The 13,796-nt window shown below is 47.2% G+C and overlaps 1 protein-coding gene across 4 annotated transcripts in view; it reads left to right on the top strand.

Annotated features, from left to right (window-relative positions):
* The window catches only part of exd3 (exonuclease 3'-5' domain containing 3), a 342,749-nt gene that overhangs the window by 95,395 nt on the left and 233,558 nt on the right, over positions 1 to 13,796 (top strand). For all 4 annotated transcript variants that reach the window (XM_080212184.1, XM_080212185.1, XM_080212187.1 and 1 more), the window contains exon 6: positions 13,192 to 13,256. In XM_080212184.1, the coding sequence (XP_080068310.1) occupies positions 13,192 to 13,256 (65 nt within the window). The remainder of the gene's footprint in view (positions 1 to 13,191; positions 13,257 to 13,796) is intronic.

The following is a 13,796-nucleotide window of genomic DNA, read 5'->3' on the forward strand; positions in this document are numbered from 1 at the left end:
TCCTATTTCCTTTCTTGAAAAGTGGAACAACATTCGCCACTCTCCAGTCCTCTGGCACTATCCCCATGAACATTGAGGACCCAAAGATCAAAGCTAAAGGCTCCGCAATCTCATCCCTTGCCTCCCAAAGTATCCTAGGATGGCAGTGAGGAGGAGCTGCCCGCACTCATCATTGCTGCAGTGACTGTATTGTGCTCTGATTGGGGCTGAAAGGGTTAAGAGTTAGGATGCAGCAGGCTGGAGCTGCCAGCCCTATTACTGCACTGATCTCTCAGCCCTGTGATATGTCTGCTCTTTCCTACTTTGTGAGAATTGTTTGTTGTGCTGGGTTGAGGAAGTGGTGGGCAGGAAGGAGATGCTCTTTACTCAGGTTCCTTCCTGCGTGTGAGGGGAAGCCTTTCCCTTGGCCTATGTCTCAGTGGAGGAGGACAGAAGTGGGTCCCAAGCAATAAGTGACCTGGAGTTCAGCACTGCAATGTCTCACTGTTGTTAATGGCCCCGGGGGGAATCAGCATCCTCCTTGCCATTGTGTTGCCTATCCAGAGAGGCCAAAGTTCAGCTGTCATGATGTTCTCTCACTGAGTGTGTGGGAATGGAGATCCTCATGCTGTCAGCAGGCTACATTCCTTTGTAAAAAGAAACTTACATTGAGCCTTTCATGACCTCAAGACACCTCAAAGCGCTTTCCAGCCAGTGAAGTATTTTTCAAGTGGAGCCACTGTTGGAGTGTAGGAAACACAGCTGACAATTCATGCACAGTAAGCTCCCACAAACATCACTATGACAGTGAGCAGAATTTCTATTTTGTTGGTTTTTAGTTGGTTTGCAGATAATTATTGACCAGGACATGCTCTTGTTCTGAGAGTGGCTGAGAGATTTTTCTCAAAGTTGATGCAGCACTTCCTCACTATGTACTGGAATATTGAATCGTATACGCAAGCCTCTGGAGTGGGATTTGAATTTACCACCTCAGACTTGGGTGAGAAAGGAAGAGAGAGCTCTGAGTCACGTTACACTGAATTTGGTATTTGCTCCTCTACTGATAGCATTGACTCCTTCTGTGTACGTATTAGGTTACAGGCACCCTGTGATGCTCACTTTCACATTCACAAATGTATTCTCTCTTTCTTTCCCACTGAATTCTCTGGATGATGATCTGGACCTTTGTTGGTTTGTTGCTGTAAAATGGATTGATCAGCTGCTCCCTGTTGCTAACTGAGTGGAGAGGTTTGCTATTGGCTAGTGAATGTGAAGTTGCTGGTTGCTGGTGGAGTGGCTTTTTGCCTGTGTGCTGAAATGCTGTGTATAATCATTCAGCAGGGAGTGTATAATGGGTGAGCCAGAGCTGCAGTGAGGCTTGCAGTCTAACAGGCTCCAACAGATGGGATCAGTCAAGTATGGCTTTGTTTGGCTTGGCATGGACTTCGCCTGACTTGCTTTCATCTCTTGGCAACCCAAGACTGCAAGCTACATTCTGGACTACCGGATCAAACAATAGTAAGGCCAGCCCAGCACAATCCACGAATCTCACTGAAAGAGGTTTGAGCAGAGACTGCAATCCAAGCTTTTCACTCCTTGGAATGATGGTGCATTCATGCCAGGTCACAAGTCAATGAGATAATGTCCATCCCACTACATCCAACCAATGGCAGAGCACGTTGTGCACACAATGGTCTCGCTCCGTCATTCAGTACGTGTGAAGCTCATTGCTGACACTTCCTATCCCCTTGTCATCCCCAGGATATAAACCAGAGAACTAAAAGGCTCTATTTCAATGCAAGAAAGCCTCTTGCACAAAACGTGAGATAAATGAGCAGTGTTTTACATGGACTGAGCCGAATATGTGTGATTGTCTGACTTCAATGTCCACATTGTGCTGTATGGATGGAGCTATCCCTCTGTCCCTTTAAAGGCACTGTAAAGGAAGGAGGCTGCAGTGAGTTGTGATTGTGGGTGGTTGTCAGGCCAGTCTTGGTGTGATTCACGTAGTCAGGGCAGGGATATCAGTTGAGCAGGGGTCAGAGGTGAAGTCTGCACAAAATAACATTAGCCAAAGACATAGCTACACTTGATGAAATCAAGGTGATTAGTTACTCCAGTTAGGTGTGGTTGGGGTCTGCTCTGTGGGCCGTGCATTTGTAATTACAAATTTACGTATGGCTAAATACAGGATCTCGATCACACTGCGGCACAGATCGGTGTTATTGGCCACTATAAAATCTCCAGCAGTTGCTTGTACAAAGGCTCACTGTACATGTCTGAGGCAGACTAGACAGTAGAGTGGAGTTCCTGTCACACCAGTTGAGGGCACTCCAGTTCTGCAATAAAATCAAATGTTGCTGAATTTGCATTCTAAATTGCACTCACATCTTTCAAATATAACTCCCTCAGATTCCCACAGCCCAACAATGTTAGTAAAACCATTCTTGCGCGTACGTGGTTTCACAGTTCCACACACACTGACTCCCACTGGGCTACAGGTCCTATATGCTCAGGGTTTCACAGAGGTATGGGTTCTATGTACAATGACTGTCACTGGGGGACAGTTCCACACACACTGACTCTCACTGGGGGACAGTTCCACACACACTGACTCTCACTGGGGTACGGGTCCCACACACACTGACTCTCACTGGGGTACGGGTCCCACACACACTGACTCTCACTGGGGTACGGGTCCCACACACACTGACTCTCACTGGGGTACAGTTCCACACACACTGACTGTCTCTGGGGGACAGTTCCACACACCCTGACTCACTGGGGGACAGTTCCACACACACTGACTGTCTCTGGGGGACAGTTCCACACACCCTGACTCACTGGGGGACAGTTCCACATACACTGACTCTCACTGGGGGACAGTTCCACACACACTGACTCTCACTGGGGGACAGTTCCACACACACTGACTCTCACTGGGGGACAGTTCCACACACACTGACTCTCACTGGGATACAGTTCCACACACACTGACTCTCACTGGGGGACAGTTCCACACACACTGACTCTCACTGGGGGACAGTTCCACACGCACTGAGCCACTGAGATACAGTTCCACACACACTGACTCTCACTGGGGTACAGTTCCACACACACTGACTCTCACTGGGGGACAGTTCCACATACACTGACACTCACTGGGGTACACTTCCACACACACACTGACTCTCACTGGGGGACAGTTCCACACACACTGACTCTCACTGGGGTATAACATAAGAACATAAGAAATCGGAGCAGGAGTAGGCCATCTGGCCCTTTGAGCCTGCCCCGCCATTCAATAAGATCATGGCTGACCTATCGTGGCTCAGTTCCACATTCCCGCCCTCTCCCCATAACCCTTAATCCCCTCTCTTATCAAAAACCCATCAACCCGCGTCTTAAAAATATTTAGCGAGGCAGCCTCCACCACCTCAACGGGCAGAGAATTCCAGAGATTCACCACCCTTTGAGTGAAGAAGTTCCTCCTCAACTCCGTTCTAAACCGCCCCCCCCTTTATCTTGAGGCTGTGCCCCCTAGTCCTACTGTCCTTTCTGAGCGGGAAGAGCCTCTCCACCTCTACCCTATCCATCCCATTCATCATCTTATATGTCTCAATGAGATCTCCCCTCATTCTTCTAAACTCTAACGAGTACAAGCCTAGTTTATTCAGCCTCTCCTCATAGCTCAACCCCCTCAACTCCAGCATCAGCCTAGTAAACCTCCTCTGCACTCCCTCCAAGGCCAAAATATCCTTGCGTAAGTACGGCGCCCAAAACTGCACACAGTACTGCAGCTGCGGTCTCACCAATGCCCTATACAGCCGCAGCAAGACCTCCCTAATTTTATATTCAATCCCCCTCGCTATGAAGGCCAGCATCCCATTTGCCTTCCTGACCACCTGCTGCACCTGCAGGCTGGGTTTTTGCGACTCATGCACAAGGACCCCGAGGTCCCTCTGCACCGTCGCCTGCTGCAGTTTTTCGCCCCGTAAGTAATAATCCTTCCTACCATTATTCCTACCAAAGTGGACCACCTCGCACTTGCCAACATTAAATTCCATTTGCCAGTTCCTGGCCCATTCGCCCAGCCTATCTAGATCCTTCTGCAGACTTTCCACACCCTCCGCGCAATTTGCCGTTCCACCAATCTTGGTGTCATCAGCAAATTTCGACACCATACACTCGGTTCCCTCCTCCAGATCATCTATATATGGGTTCCACACACACTGACTCTCACTGGGGTACAGTTCCACACACACACTGACTCTCACTGGGGAACAGTTCCACACACACTGACCCTCACTGGGGTATGGGTTCCACACACACTGACTCTCACTGGGGTACAGTTCCACACACACACTGACTCTCACTGGGGGACAGTTCCACACACACTGACCCTCACTGGGGTATGGGTTCCACACACACTGACTCTCACTGGGGTACAGTTCCACACACACTGACTCTCACTGGGGTACAGTTCCACACACACACTGACTCTCACTGGGGGACAGATCCACACACACTGACTCTCACTGGGGTACAGTTCCACACACACTGACTCTCACTGGGGGACAGTTCCACACACACTGACTCTCACTGGGGGACAGATCCACACACACTGACTCTCACTGGGGTACAGTTCCACACACACTGACTCTCACTGGGGGACAGATCCACACACACTGACTCTCACTGGGGTACAGTTCCACACGCCCTGACTCTCACTGGGGTACAATTTCACATGCATTGACTCTCACTGGGGGTACAGTTCACAACACACTGACTCTGAGTGGGGGACATGTCCACACACTGACCCTCACTGGGAGACATTTCCATTCGCGCTGATGTATGAGGAGCATTTGAGAACTCTGGGCCTGTATGGAGTGTAGAAGGACAAGGGGGGATCTCATTGATACTTACAGAATTCTGAAAAGCCTGGATAGAGTGGACGTGGAGATGTCTCCATTAGTTGGACAGACTCGGATACGAGGGCACTGTCTCAGAGTAAAGGGACGACCCTTTGAAACCAAGATGAGGAGGAATGTTTCAGCCAGAGGGTGGCGAATCTATGGAATTCATTGCCAAAGAGAGCTGTGGAGGCTGGGTTATTAGTGTATTTAAGACAGAGATAAATAGGTTCTTGATTGGGAAAGGAATTAAAGAGTACAGGAAGAAGACGGAGAATGGGACTGAGAAACATATCAACCATAATTGAATGACTGAGCAGACTCGATAGGCCAAATGGCCTCATTCTGCTCCTATGTGTTATAGTCTTATGGTCTCTAACTCATTTTTAGATGCCACACATTATTTCTGTTGGATTTCTCTTGTTAATTGAATTAGTTAGAGTTCCACTGAGGCGATAATGGTGATTTTTATTCTTTGCCCCTTCCACTTACAATATTTTGCTTTGGATATTTTCAGATGGCTGAAGCCATTCTTAAACTGGATACAAATTCTGAAACTTGTTGAAGGTTTAATCCAGGAATTCTGGCCAGCTGCTGAACGGACAAGCTCCTGTTCACTGCTGCAACTTGCAAAAAAGATTAGGATCAGAGTTTAAATGTGCAAAAACAGGAAATTCAATCAATACTGTGTCCTCAATAGAGAACAGGTTTGAGTAGATCCTTGTCTAAACCTTGAACTACTTGGAGCTCCTGACTACACATGAGTTGCTCAACGAACACTTTGATTTTTAGGTCAGTGGGCAGAGATACTGGACTTTTGGCTCTCCACATCATGTAGTTTGACAAAGGGAAATTTTGCTGTTGTCTTTTCCCTAAGCAAGTTTATATTACACACAGCCTGCTGTACTGTTGACTTGTGCTCTTTCAAAGGATTACTCTCCGCTGTGTTACTGGTTTATTGGTGACAGTGGAGGTCAAGAGTTCACCACTATAATAACTCCAGGAATCAGCTGTAAAGGAACAGTGCTTTATTGCATAAAATAAAGTAAAGCAAAACCACAAGGCTGTGGTGAACACGAACATGTCCCAACCGGGACAGTGGAATAATGGACCCACTCAGGGGCCTGCTTTATACAGGGCTCGGTATACAAGCTCCACCTTGTGAGTTAATTACCAACCAAGCTCATATTCAATACGTCATGCAGGGAGGTCAATCTGTGATTGCATGCAAGTCCTGGGGTTATCACAGCTGTCGTATTTATATGTGGATGGTTGGTGTTAGTGTATTCTCCGTGAAGATAATTTAAAGCCTTGTCCCAAGATGAATTTTGTGATGGGATGTGGTTCCAGTCACCCTCCCAGCATTGTTGAAAAACACCCTCCTGCCTTGCTGTTGAGCCCAAGCCTACAGTTTAGGTGAGGCGATGGCCTCGTGTTATTATCGCTAGACTATTAATCCAGAAACTCAGCTAATGTTCTGGGGACCTGGATTCGAATCCCACCACGGCAGATGGTGGAATTTGAATTCAATAAAAGAAATCTGGCATTAAGAAACTCCTGATGACCATGAAACCATTGTGGTAAAAACCCATCTGGTTCACTGATTTCTTTAGGGAAGGAAATCTGTGGTCCTTAGCTGGTCTGATCTACATGTGACTCCAGAGCCACCACAATGTGGCTGATTCTCAAGTGCCCTCCAGAGGCAACTAGGGATGGACAATAAATGCCGGCCAGGTAGTGACGACCATGTCCCACAAATGAATTTTTAAAAATCCCTACCCCACGACCCCCAGCACTCCATCAATCACCTGTAGCTTGGAGACTTGGTGAGCCGGCGCTAGATCGATGCATTAGTAGTAGCAGCCACCTCTCCCGCTGTCATGTCAATGCACAATATTCCTTGCCTCTCATTGACCAACAGCTCTCTGGGATAGGTGGGTTATCCATTCTCAGGGTCCTGAATTCCAGGGGAGGGCCACCATTGCATTGTTAAGTGCTTGATTGACATGAAATCCAGCAGCACTTTCCAGTAGAGATTATGTGGGGCCTTTGCTGGCTCTCCAGCCAGTGGGCGCAACCTCTGATGCCTCCATTAAATACTGCCTGATGGGTCTTACTGAAGGGCCTAGTTATTCCATTGAAACTGGGTTTATTGGGGGAAATGGTGGTGAGTTGAAGAGGAAGAAGAGATGCGGGAGAGGGGAAGCGAGGGGACAGGAAGGCAGGAAGGAGGAGGAATCCAGAGGGGGAGAGCATTGAGGAGAAGAAGCAATGGGTTGGAAGAATGAACAGGGGATTGGGAGGAAGGGAATGTGAAGAGAAGGAGAAAGGAAGTGAAGGGAGGGAGGGAGAGAGAGATCAGGTTTAGTAGAGGAAAGGTGGAAAGGGAGAGAAGAAGAGAGATGAGGGGAAGCAGATCGAAGGGAGGAAAGAAGTAGAGAGGAAATGGGGAGGAAGAGAGGGATGAAGGGAGCCAAGCTGGAAGTGAAGAGCTGGAGCGGGAATTTGACCTGGACGGGCAGTGGGGAGGGAATGCAGGTGAATGAAGAAGAGGATAAGTGGGTGAGAGGGAGGAGGAGAGGGTTAGGTTGGATTGAAGGGTAGTTGTGGGGAGGAAGGTGTTTGAAGGGTGAGTACGTAGTTGTGGGAGGGGAGGAGGGGGTTAGGTTGGGATATGTGAAGGGGAGGAGGTCAAGGTGGGGAAGAGGGATATGGAATTGAATAAGGTGAATCAACGGGAGGGAGGGAAGGGAATGGCTGATGAGAGGATGGGCATGGGATAGGGGGACAGGAGGGGTTTAAGTTGGGAAAGGAGAGTCCAGAGGGGTGGAATAATCTAGACTAAGATGCAGCAAAGTGTCTGGAATGCAGTCTGTGGCTGTTTATAGATGGTGAGAGTGTCTCAAATCAACACATCCATTGTAGATATCCATGTCTCGGATCTATCCAGCTCAGAATCATTGAGTTCGAATGTGAGTTAGAAACATTCTGACGCTTCAGGGAGGGTGAACTGTATCAGGATAGTTGGCTTCAGTCTTTGATCCAGTCTTGTAGAAAGATACAGGTTCAGAATGATGTTGGTGTGAATAGTAACATACAGATTACAAAGAACAAAGAACAACCCAGCACGGGAAACAGGCCCTTCGGCCCAACAAGCCCGCGCCGCCGCATCACCCTACACCTATTCTACCCTGCGTATCTACAAATAGAACCCCTGACTTAGCCAGATTCAGGGGAGAATAGTGTCAATTTGGTAAAACCAGTCAGCCTAAGAGCATCTAAGAGCCCGGAGGAAACCCACGCATCCACAGGGAGAATGCACAAACTCCCACAGACACAGGCCCAAATCCATGTATCTGCACAGCTAGCAGTGCTAGTCACCGAGCTGTTGCGGCGCCCATCTACCGGTCCAGGATCAAGCACACACACCGACACGAAGTACTAGGCCACTCCCGGAACCTCCAAGAGCAGCCCACGCACGACCCACCGTGTGCATGCCCCTCGTTTGACAACGAGGTGGACCTCCACCTGCGGAATAAAAAGACAAAAACGTTAATCACAAGCCTGCCTTTCCGGTGTCTCCCGAGGTTCTAACCCTTATTTAATAACCCCTACCATAACCCTCCATCCTCGTTTCACTCATGTGCCTATCTAACTGAACCTCAAACGAGTCCAACGTTCCTGCCTCCACCACCCTACTCGGTAGGGCGTTCCATACCCCCACAACTCTCTGCGTAAAGAACCTTCCTCTCATATCCAAATTATACCTCTCCCCCCTCACCCTTAAATCATGACCTCTTGTATTTTTAACCAACTTAGGGAGCAGTCTCTCACTATTGACTCTGTCTACAATGTTTAAGTGTTCCATTATAGCATGTTCACTTGTATTCTTGATTTGGTGAGTCTTCTGAACCATTCCATTCTGAACCATAATGTGGTCCCACTATTTAAGAAAGGTTGAAGAGACAAACCAGGGAACTACAGGCCAGTGAGTCTCATGTCTGTGGTTGGGAAATTACTGGAGAATATTCTGAAGGAGAGAATCTATTGCTATTTGGAAAGGCAAGGTTTGATCAGGGATAGTCAGCATGGTTTTGTCAGAGGGAGGTCATGCCTAACAAATTTGATTGATGTTTTTGAGTCTGTAACCAAGTTTATGGATGAGGATAGTGTGTTGATGTAGTTTACATGGATATTAACAACGCCTTTGACCCACATGGGAGACTTATTATGAAGGTTAATGCACACGAGATACAGGATGATCTGGCAAGGTGGATTCATAATTGGCTTAGCGGTAGGAGACACAGAGTGATGACCGATGGCTGCTTTAGTGACTGGAGGCTAGTGACCAGTGGTGTTCCGAAGGGGATTCGTGCTGGGCCCCCTATTGTTTGTCATTTGTATGATTGACTATGTGGGTGTTAGGAGCAGCAGGTTGCCAATGATTGCCCGGGTGGTTAACAGTATGGTGGAGTGTCTTGGGTTACAGGAAGATGTAAACAAGATGATCAAATGGACAGATGAGTGGTAGATGGAATTTAACTCAGAAAAGTGTGAGGTGATGCACAAGTATACTATGAAAGGTCTGATACTGGAAAGTTCCGAAGAACAAAGAGATCTTAGCATGTTTGTTCATAGATCTCTGAGGGTGGAAAGGAAAGTTAATAAGATGGTGAAAAAGGCATATGGCACACTCGCCTTTATCATTCAGGATATAGATTAGAAAAGCAGAGATGTCATGATGGAGTTGTATCGAACTTTGATGAAGCCACAGCTGGAGTACTGCGTGCAGTTCTGTAATCACATTACAGGAAGGAAGCCACTAGCTTTCGGAGCGCTTGTGCCCCTGCATTAGGTGAGTGACAAACCTGACGAAGGGGCAGCAAGCATTTCGAAAGCTAGTGGCTTTTGCTACCAAATAAACCTGTTGGACTTTAACCTGATGTTGTGAGACTTCTTACCTTGTTTTTGTTGGAGCAGAGAAGACTGAGGGGTGGCCTGATTCAGGTGTTCAAGATTATGAGAGGCATGGACAGGGTAGATAGGGAGCAGCTGTTCCCCTTAGTTGAGGGATCAGTTACTAGGAGACAGAAGTTAAAAGTGAGGGGTGGGAGATTTAGTGTGGATGTGTATTTTACTCAGAGGGTGGTGACCATCTGGAATGCACTGCTTGGGAAGGTGGTGGAGGCAGGCCCCTGGCATCCTTTAAAAAGTACCTGGATGAGTACTTGGCATGCTATAACTTTCAAGGCTGTGGGCCAAGTGCCGGCAAGGGCGATTAGGTGGGTAGGTCAGGGCGTTTCATGTGTCGCTGCAAACTCGATGGGCCGAAGGGCCTCTTCTGTACTGTAGTATTCTGTGATTCTGAGATTCCCAATTAAACAGGACTGCATGCTCGTGCCAACCCCCTCCGCCATCGAAATATGATATTACTTGGGTGGGAAGCTGCTGGATCTGAGACCACTCCAGACAAAGAACAAGGTCCTTAAGGAGCCACTGCATGATTTCATGATGACTGTTCAGAATTGGACATGTATTGTAGCTTCAGGCCTTATGGTTAGCATGAAGAAACCTAAAATAATGGACTAGCTTATAATGTTTTTGGTGCTGGGAGCTCTCAGCATCAATCTATACACAAGTGAAGACAGATTCCCATTGCAGCTGGCTTATTGCTGTAGGAGTCACAATAACAAGAAAACATGGATCCTGCAATCCCATAATGCAGTGGCTTGCAAAGTACAGCAACCAGGCAAGACAACAATACAACCCGCTCCAGGAGAGATCTCAAACCATGTCCAAAACCTGTCAGCAGTGGATACGGACACTTATCTTGCAGTACACTCTTTCTCACTGTCTACATTGACAGTGAGGTGCATACAAGAATGGCCAAAAACAGTGTCATCTTTGACAGACTTCAAACATCAGTCTGGGTAGAAAGGGGAGTACCAAACATGTACCAAACTGAAAGGCACAGATTTGGACTGTGTCGCAATGTCATGCCAAGAAGCTCAACTACTTTCTGTTAAGTGACGTCAGGAAGTTTTTGAAGATCAGATGACAGGACTAAGTATGTACCAGACACACACATACTCAGCAAGCAGGGTTGGGCATGTCACGCAGCCAGAATAAGCAGCTTTCTGATCAGAGATCATTTCTCTGATCAAAGTGGATCTTCTATGGAAAGTTTCTATGGATGAGATAAAATTGTAGAATCCCTACAGTGTAGAAGGAGGCTATTCAGCCCATTGAGTCTGCACTGTTTCTCTGAAAAAGCATCTTACCCAGGCCCAACCCCATTCTAACCCCATCACTCTTTGCATTTTCCCCACTAATCCCCCTAACCTACAAATCTTTGCACACCAAGGGGCAATTTTGCATTGAAACATAGGAAATAGGAGCAGGAGGAGGCAATTTGGCTCTTTGTCCTTGCTCTGCCATTCATTATGATCATGAGCTGATCATCAGTGGCATGATGGCACAGTGGTTAGCACTGCTGACTCACAGCGCCCAGGGACCTGGATTCAATGCCTGGCCTTGGGTCACTGTCTGTGCGGAGTTTGTATGTTCTCCCCAGGTACTCCAATTTCCTCCCAAAGACGTGCTGGTTCAGCACAATGGCCATGTTAAATTCTCCCTCAGTGTACCCAAACAGGTGCCAGAGAGTAGCAACTAGGAGCTTTTCACAGTTACTTCACTGCAGTGTTAATGTAAGCCTATTTGTGACGCTGATAAATAAACAACTCAATAGTCTGATTCTGCCTTCCCCCATATCCTTTGATCCAAAGAGCTATACCTCACTGCTTCTTGAAAACATGCAATATTGTAGTTTCTTCACCAGAGAGTGGCCCTGGCCTTGGGTCACTGTGTGTGTGGAGTTTGCACGCTCCCCCTTGTCTGCGTGGATTTCCTCTGGGTGCTCCAGTTTCCTCCCACACACCAAAGATGTGTAGGTTAGATGCAGTGGCCACGTTGAATTGCCCCTTAGTGTCAGGAAGATTAGCACGGTAAACGCATGGGGTTTGACGATCGGGCCTGGGTGATTGTTGTGGGTACAGGCTCGATGGGCCAAATGGCTTCCTTCTGCACCAAAGGGATTCGATGAAAAGCGTGGGAGTTCCCTGGTATCCTGGTCAATAGTTTTTCCTCAATTAGCATGGATCAGACATGTCTGTCCATTGACAGAGGGAGCTTGTTCTGCAAAATTGGCTGTGTTTTCTACAAAAGTGACTTCAAAAAGTCCTTCAAGGTCAAAACCAACAACTTGTAATCAATTATACGGCATCATTAACACAAAATGTCCCTCTCAGGCGTGTTACAGAAAGCTCCAATTAATGAAAATATTAGATGCCATCTTTTTTCACAGAGTGTTAACAACTGAAGGACAGCCCCAGATTTTAGCGGGATTGGTTCTGAGCTGTTTGCTGGGCGGAGTGCCCCTCCACGTGGGGAGATACCCAGCTTTGCTTACTGCTTTCTTTTGACGGCCCAGCCAAATTCAGTAAAATGGTGCACTGGATCAGTAATCCCAGTGTTTCCGCACAGCAGCATTTATTCCTAGTCCCATGATGATGGAAATAAGAGCGCATAATGACCAGGTCTTTATCCTGCTGCAACAACCTGATTTCTACATCCCTTTTCATTAAAAACCCAGAAAACAGTCTACAGGACATTGAATTCTTGTTCAGGGAAGGGGTTGGAGTGAGGAGGGGAAGGGGAAGAGGCAAAGAAAGTTGAGAGAGATCATGGAATGAAGGAAGAGGGCCAGAAAGTGGGGGTGGGAGTGATGGAAGGGAGGAGGATGAGGGGGGCAGTGATTGCATTGAAGCTGTCCTGGAACATTACTGGGTGATGGTCGAAGTGTTGGGCTGGGCTTTGCTGCCCAACAGGAAGTATGGTAAAGGGGGAGGGGCAAAGGTGGAAAAGGTAAAGGCAGAGGATGAATAATGTAATTTACCAAATGCACACATCCTGCTCTTCATCCATGCAAATTGTTCCAAGCTGCCTCATCTCCAGTGATGTGAGTTGCTGTGCAGGGTGGCAATTTTGTTGAAGTGTTGTGAGTACACCTCCTGGCATTAGTGAGTGTGGATAGTTCTGTGAATATTAATAAAAACACAACACAGTGATGTTTGCTGAAGATTTGTTTGGATTGTGAATGAGGTTCAGTTGCTAATCTTGAGTGACAGCTCGAAGGTTAGCTGTTTTCAAGGTGGCACAAAGTGCCCATTCTGTACTCAGTAACAATACCACAGTGTTTCAAGTGCATCCTGTCACAGGCAATCAATCTGCTTCTCCCCAGGCCTGGAACCTCTCCACTTGTTGCACATCCTGCAAGAACTCTGGACAAAGAAAGAGATTCATGAGGTAAGTCCCTATTGATAGAACCTCATAATCGGCCTTGGGATTTATGCAGTACGTGTCTCCAGCACTAACGTGGGGAAGCATTATTTATGCAAGCTCGTGTTGAGTTACGTGAGGGAGTTTGCACTGGTAACAGTGTCACTGAGGTAGAGGGTGGAGCTGGTAGAACAAGGCCAGATTTCAGAAAAACTGTGAAGCTGACAAAATTGTTTGGCTAACTTTAATTGTTCAGCTCATTATCTTTCCTCCAGGTTGGATAATGGTTCTGATTTGTGATTGGATCAGGTTGGAATGGTCACATATCTCATTCTGAAAGGAACATTTTGGATTCTGAAGCGAAGGGAGTCTCCAAATGAACTTTGAGGAAAAAAAATATGTTTGGATATGTATTTTTGTTTCCGAGGACTGTGGATATATACTTGGTAATGCCATCACATTAATGTGAATACCCAATGGCATATTCACCACAGTACATGGTGCAACGTGACATACATTAACATGCATGCAAGGCCACGCATGTATGTGCTCCATATATAAAAGGTG

The sequence above is a fragment of the Carcharhinus amblyrhynchos genome, chromosome 25, assembly GCF_965287045.1.
Source record: "Carcharhinus amblyrhynchos chromosome 25, sCarAmb.v2.hapA, whole genome shotgun sequence".
Taxonomy (NCBI): Eukaryota; Metazoa; Chordata; class Chondrichthyes; order Carcharhiniformes; family Carcharhinidae; genus Carcharhinus; species Carcharhinus amblyrhynchos.